The 7917-nt window shown below is 33.7% G+C and overlaps 1 protein-coding gene across 1 annotated transcript; it reads right to left on the bottom strand.

Moving 5' to 3' along the window:
• Window positions 832-6860, bottom strand: LOC109228985 (cytochrome P450 76A1-like). The gene is made up of 4 exons (XM_019394270.1): window positions 6655-6860; window positions 4107-4469; window positions 2848-3452; window positions 832-1651 (listed from the first exon to the last, which is right to left on the bottom strand). Exons 2-4 carry the CDS (start codon window positions 4405-4407, stop codon window positions 1037-1039), a joined length of 1521 nt encoding a protein of 506 aa, XP_019249815.1. The 5' UTR covers window positions 4408-4469; window positions 6655-6860; the 3' UTR covers window positions 832-1036.

Below are 7917 nucleotides of genomic sequence, written 5' to 3'. Positions count from 1 at the left end.
AAGGTAGCAGACGGTTTAGAAGATCATGTATCTTAATTGCATTTTCATAAAATGATAAAATTGCATCTCAGAACGCCACTTGTAGACGCGTTTCAGGAAATCGAGTTAAGATCGAAAAGGAATTAGACGATATATATATATATATATATATATATATATATATATATAAGCCGCATTCAGTCAATGCGATTTATGAGTTGAGATACCAGCATCTGTCTCTGTTTCCATTTTCTTTGGGGGTAAAATCACTTTCTCTTTCTACGTCTTATTCACTGTGAAAATCTGTTATTACAATATTCTTTGAATTTGACCTGCACGTGAGCGAATGACATACCCTCGTTTTTGTTAATTTTTCAATAATCGTGCTATGTTGTGAAAAATATGTGGATTTCATAAGGTCTTAATGAGTGCAACTATTTAGCTGCTAGGTTTTGTTAGTTAACTAGTCTGCTAGGATTCTATAAAATTTTCTTAAACCTTGCACAATTATTTTTTTTCTCCCTAAAAGATATGTCTGGGCTGCTTTATCAAATTGATACATATACATAGCTCTCTTTGAGGGGAGCCTTAATGGTAAAATTATCTCCGTATGACCTATAGGTCACGAGTTTGAGCCGTGGAAGCAACCTCTAATGATTGTGTTAGGGTAGGTTGTCTACATCACACCCCTTGGGATGCAGCCGTTCCCTGAACCCTACATGAACGCAAAATGCATTGTGCACCGAACTGCCTTATACATAACTCTCTTTTGGATGACAGCATGAGTATCCAATATGTATCTAGTATATGCATAGAAATGTATATAATGACATCCCAAAATTAAGCCAAAAACACTGCATTGCATCGTGCTCAAAGAGACACATTACAAATTTACAATTTATACTGCAACTTCTCTTTATTCTTTTTTTTTTTTTTGGTTTTTTTGGGGTGGGGGGGTTTCTTTTTGCACTGGTTTTTTTCTCATCATAATATAGTATCTTAGCATTAGCCTTATCTACACATTGAAGTGTTTTCTTTCTAGTGAATATAATCCTTGTTACCCTTTGTATGCAATAGGTATAGCCTTCAATGGAATAGCTTTCTTTAAAGTAATTCCCATTCTTTCATTCATGTCCAAATCTTCAGGCTTCATTCCATCAGCCAAAACCCAATCAAACTTGTGCAAAACTGACCCTAAAGCCAATGGCAACACACGAGACGCGAGTGGGATTGCAGGGCACATCCTTCTACCAGAACCAAACGGAATAAACTCAAAATGCTGACCCTTATAATCAACCATATTAGGTTCCAAGAATCTCTCTGGCTTGAATTTTAAAGGGTCTTTCCAAGTCTTTGGATCCCTACCAATTGCCCAAACATTAACAAGAACTTGAGTTTCTTTTGGTATGTAATACCCTAACATGGTACAAGAGTCCATTGCCATGTGTGGAACTAAGAATGGAAGTGGAGGATGTAATCTTAGGGTTTCTTTGATCACTGCATTTAAGTATGGGAGTTTGTCCAAGTCTTCTTCTTCTAGCTTCTTTGTGGGATTGATGATTCTTCTTAACTCAACTTGGACTTTTTGGAGGGTGTTAGGGTTGTGGAGGAGCTCCGCCATCGCCCATTCTAGCGTGCTTGTTGTTGTATCTGTCCCTGCTGTGAACATCTCCTGATAACGATGGACCAGTAAGAGTTATTAGAGAGAGCATACTTTTATTTATTCAGTTAAGTTTTCAACATGAAGCACGTGTGATATTTATAAGAAAATCAATCCCACCAATTAAGAGAAATTGAAACTTTTTATTGAACGCCAGTAAAGAAAGTATAAAATATTAAATTTATTTGTGAACATCTCCTGATAAATTAAATAAGCCAGATGAATAAGCCAGTAAGTCAACTAGATTAAGCAGCATTTTTATTTTACTTTAATTTCTGTACACCGATAATGTATTACATTTTTTTTGTACAAAGTTCAGATTACATCATCCTTTTTCTTTTCTTTTTTGTCATGAACCAAGAATTATTCGCAGAATTACTTGGTCTAAGTGTTACATTCAAATTTATTCTGTCTGTGAATTTCATTCCTATATAGTCAACTGGTTGATTGGAACGGTTTGTTTTCAATCCAACTTTAATAGAATCACCACAGGACGAATAGTTTAATGAACAATATTAATTGGCCGTACGATTTGGTGGTTGGACACCAACAATATAAAGATCAAGGAATATTTCAAATTTGATATCGTTGAGTAAGTAATAATTATCATTTGACTCATTTAGCTACCCATTGCGGTATCTTGTCAACTATATTTTAATAATTGATCATTGGGAAAAAAACACCATTTTGTAACGACCTAACTACCATATGACCGGTTAGATTACTCTTATTAGTCTAGGAAATAAAAGAAAACAACTTCATAAAAAATATGAGTTAACCTAAATACTTTGATACGGTAAACATTTTTACACTATCAAGTCATCTAAAAGATAACCAGAGGTAGACGTTCATAATAAGTGGGAATGGTAACTTGAAAATAAGACTTCTCATTTGCTATAACAGATTAAATACGATGATATTAGTATCGTACGCATGATTTTTGGTAAGCGGTGTCAATATTTAAAGAAATGAATTAATGAATAAATCACTATAATAACAAGGTGTCATTTTCTATATTTGTACCTTTTGTATACTATCTATATATACATATTTAATGAAAATTTCGACGAAGCGATGTCACGTGACACTGCTTGTCGTAAGGTGTATCCACCCCTGGTTGATAGTGTAAAAATCTTTACATTATCCGTATATATACTTTAAATTTCAACAAATGTATAAGCATATATATAGAGAGAGACAGCACTTACGAAAAGAATGACATTGATTGTTCGAGAAGAAAACTTAGAAGGGCCCTCAACACCATCACCACGATATTGAAGAAGAACATCTAAATAATCCTTCTTCATTTCTTCATCATTTTTCATATCTTCCATTCTTTCTCTAAGAAATCCACCAGCTATATCAAATGCCATTTTCACATGAAATTGTGTCTTTCTCCTAATACCTTGTGGGTCAATGGATCTCAAAATAGGGAAAAAATCAGCCATATTAGGTTTTCCTGCAAATTCCATAACTTTCCCTGCATGGTAAAAGAACTTTGCACCTCTATTTGATTTTGGATCCAATAAATCCTTTGAAAACATGAGGTTTCCAATTAGGTTAAATGCCATTAAAAAGAAAAACCTCCCCACGTCAATGGAAGTTGTACCAGAGTTGCCTGCATCTCCTATGAATTTCACCATTTGATCAATGCATTTCGTACGTGTACCTCTCATGGCGTCGAGACGACTCGTGACGAAGAATTCCTTCGTGCTTAATCTTCTTAACATGCGCCAATGTGGTCCGTATTGATTAGTGATGAGTGAACCCTCGTTGCCAAAATCTCCTTTCATGGCTTCATATATTTTCCTACCTGCATTACCCAAGAGTGTGGTGCATCGGTTAAATGAGGCGGGTGGAGATTATCAGAGATCAGGGTTCAAATTTTAGCATGGGCAAAAATGAAATTGAGATGTATATTTTAGCATGGACAAATGGATAATCTCTTAAATTCGTCAGTATATTTTATTTAGACATTTAAACTAAAGTCTATTCAATTAAACACTTGAATACATGATAAAGTATTTTTATTGAATATATACTTCCACGGATCAAACCTTTGAAAAGCTTCTGCGCGTGTCTTCAAGCGCCCATTATATGAATAAGTCAACCAATGAAAATAGGTCACCTCCTTTAATTATACATATCATATATAAACCTTTGTTATAACAAACAAGAACAATAACCTGAAAAAGAACCCAAGTAATAAAAACAAAATCCGCTCCGTTAAACAAAAGACCTCTGCTCCATTTTAAAAAAAAAAAAATGAAGAGCCAATTTCCAAAATCTCCTAAAAAAAAAAAACTAACTATCTAATAAGAATACTTTATCATGCGTTCAGGTGTTTTATTATAACAGAGCTTAGTTCGAGTATTTAAATAAAATATGCTGGCAAATTTAAGAATATATACTTTATCATGCGTTCAGGTGTTTATTCATATTTTCCGCCTAAAAAATGAATTCCTACCTGCAAGCACCATATCATGGTTCTTGAACATTTCACGTGCAACATCATTGGAAGAAATTACCACTGTGCTCATAGAACCTAACCAAAGTGTCATTATAGGACCATATTTGGTGGCCAATTTTGCAAATGAGACATGAGGTGCAAAACCTGATTGAAAAATGTTTGTCACTAGTTGCCACCACCTTGGTCCTGGTGGCAACTGCCCTAATTCTTCCAACCGCCGTTGTCTTCGCTCAGTTACCATTGCCCATGCAACCCATAGAAGTAAGAGTAGGACCAACCCTAAAATTTCATACTCCATTGCTTTTGTTTGTTTTCAGAATAAAATTTGTTGTTTAGCACAAGAAACTTTTCTTCAACAACCTGCATATCAAAGGAAATAAAATCAGGGTTGTGAACAGAGACAGATTCAGAAATAAAATCAGGGTTGTGAACAGAGACAGATTGAGGATTTAAACTCTATGGGTTCGTACTACTGAACTCATTATATCCTTAAAGTTATGGTTCATATTTATAATTTATTACGATTTTGGTGATTTTTTGCATATAAATTTGTACTCTGCGTCGAAAGTTATGAATTCAATTGAACCCAGTGTTGTAGGGCTACATACGCCCCTGGTTGTGATCAATCAAAGAAAAAAATACCCCCCTCTTGTTTGATTGAGCACAAAATTAAAGAAAAGAAGAAATAGTTTGGATCTTGTGATCTTAAACAAGTAATAAAATTTTATGGCTATAAAATTATAACATGAAGGATAAAATATGATATTTATAGTTAAAATTTTTTAATATGAAAAATATTTCTTTTTTTTGTTTAAAGAGTGTCACATAAAATAGTACCGCAAGAAAAGTCTTTTCTTTTCCTTTATTTCTTTTTTTTTTTTTTTGGTTTGGGTTGGGAAATTGTCTTTTGGGCTTGTGGGATGAAGGGAGAAAAACATTAGGGCTTTTTTCAATTTTAGTCCGTGCTAAAAATTATATATATTCAGTAGTCAAAAAAATGTATAAAATTTGTATATAACATACAGAATGTATATACATACAAAAGTATACATTTCTCGGCTATTATTTTAAAAGCGGCTACACAAATTAGTTAGAATGACAACTTTTTGGGCCGACTATTAGAATTTAGCCGTTATTTAAAATGTAATAGGAAAATAGCCACTATTTAACGTGGAAAAAATTATTTGGACAAAAGTTTCCAACTTTGACCCGTAAATGGAAGCAAGAATCCACAAGATCTAGTTCCTCAACAGGTGGTTAATTAAAGATTATGAGAATCAAGTTGGTGAAATTTAAATGAATAAATTGATTGAGAAAGCAAAATGGACACTGCCACTTGATGACAAACAACAAAACCTAAGGTCAGTTTCTTTGAAAGCAAAGGAAAACGAGTGTAAGACTTGCATATAAGAATAATTGGTTTACACTAAGAAATTTTTAAGAAATCAAGAAATATTTACACTATTATTATGTATGACTTAAATCATATGTACTTATAGGAATTGTTTATCAAGCTTAAAATTTTCTTGAATTATTTGCCATGACCTAGCTATACATAGTCCAAAAACTTAGAACTATGATATTTTTTTGCCTTTTAGACGACAAGTATATCATGTGATGAGGAAAATAGGTGGCAGGACAAAAATATAGGAAAATGTCAACATGCAACATAACTACCAAGTAATATAATGTGATGTATAAGGTCCCTCCATCCCTAATTAAAGGTTTCGGTTTTGAGCTTTAAGAACAGAAAAATCTTGGTAGTAGATTCAATAAGGCTTACGCTATGCAAATCCGAATTAGTCGCCTGATACGTGTACCAAAACACCAAATGAAAAACTAAAAAATATTGAAACTATAGCATGGTTGAATCATTAAAGTTCTTCTAAAAAAAGTTGCCTGAATTTAAGTGAAATGAGTACAATAATTTCTTGAATTCAAATGGAATGATATAAGCCAATTTCATGTACTACTATTACCAAACTTCGTGGAGATAAAGGACAGTTCGGTGCACAAAGTATCCCGCATTCATGCAGATCCAGAGAAGGGCTGCACCTAAGAGGTATGATGTAGACAACCTACCCTAACACAAGCATTAGTGGCTGCTTCCATAACTCGAACCCAGGAGCGAAGCCACACTTAAGTTAGGGTGGTCAATTGACCATCCTTTGTCGGAAAATTACATTGCGTATATAAGTAAAGTATTAGGTTTTAGAGGTACATAACATATATCGAACACCATTTGTCGGATTTTTTTTACTTATTTCAAGTTTGAATACCCTTCAGAAAATTCCTGACTTCGCCACAGCTCGAACCCATAACCTATAGGTCAAATATAGGGAAACAACTTTACCGTTGCTCCTCCCCTTCACCAACTTCGTGAAGCTGTGATTTTGATTTGACCTTTTCTACTCTAGATGAATAGAAGATGCAATCTTGTAATTTACCAGAAACAACAAATAAAAATTCATAGAGAAAATTAAGAACATCAAAGACTTTTAATTCCTACTATGCTATAATTCAATTAATTAATAAGCTTTAATACCTCTTCTTGAGCTTTCCTCCAAAAGCTGATTATCTGTTAATTCCAGAATGAATTTGAACTTCCAGAAAAGATTGTTTGATTATACAAAGGTGAAGAAAGTAGAATTAATTCTAAATCTGATATGGAGAGTTTTTCTCAAATAGTAATTAAATTTGGTGTATTTTGTGAGATCCTAAAGGGCAAAAATTGAGGAATCTATTTGAGTGATTTGCAATTCTGTGTTTAGCCAATGAGAGTATTTATAAAGGCAATTAAACTACATTTGCAATCCCAGTAATTAATTAACTATGAAGTTTGTCCATTGTAATGAAGACAAACATGGCATCTTAATTCTTTAGTTCAATATCTACTTTTTTAATTATGGACTTGTTTTTCACCTCGATTTTTACAAAACACTACCATCGTTTTTTTTTTTTTTTTAATTCTAGTAGTCACTAATCAAGCAGACACTAAGGGTGTGTGTGGTATCAGGGAAAATATTTTCCGGAAAATGTTTTCTAATTTTTTCATGTTTGGTTGGCTTAAATGTTTTGAAAATATTTTCCCAATTGGAGGAAATATTTTCCTTGTCAAGAGAAGGGAAAATATTTTCCAAAACTACTTCTCAACCTTCTCCACCATATTCCCCGTCCTCACCAACCCACCCCACACCCTAGTTGAAACATGTTATGAAACTAAGACAATAATTATTTCTAATAATAAGAAAGAGTTAAGCGCCACCCAACCCCACCCCAACCCCTCTCCAAAAAGGCTATATTTTTTTTTTCAAATTGTAGTTTTTTTCTTTTTTCCGTCACCAGCCAACCTGCTACCTCAACCCACCCCCCGCAAATATTTTTTTTTTTACTTTTTTTTTATGTAATTTCAAATTTCTGCACAACCCACCGCCCACTAGGGCTGCTTATTGAGCGGATTGGGCGGTTATTTACTCTTAACGGTTTGGCTTATTGGTTATCGGCTTTTGAATGTATTAATCCGCTAGCCACACGATAAGATATCGGACGGATTGGTATCGGTTTAGCTCTTATCGGGCGGTTTATCGGCCTAATTCAATCTACATACGAAGAAATTTTATATATGACTTTTAAGAATATATTCTGCTGTTATAGCACTTAAGCAGAGCCTTTCCATGCACTTCATATGTTGAATTTTTGTTTTATACCACTGTGTCTCAACTTAGTGTTGCTTCTTTTAGATGCATATAAATTTACAAATTAAGCAATTATTGATATGAATATTGTACCTATATGACTTTCCATGTCG

Source organism: Nicotiana attenuata, chromosome 7, assembly GCF_001879085.1.
Source record: "Nicotiana attenuata strain UT chromosome 7, NIATTr2, whole genome shotgun sequence".
NCBI lineage: Eukaryota > Viridiplantae > Streptophyta > Magnoliopsida > Solanales > Solanaceae > Nicotiana > Nicotiana attenuata.
Note: the sequence above shows the minus strand (reverse complement) of the source record. Positions and strands in the feature narration are given on the sequence as shown.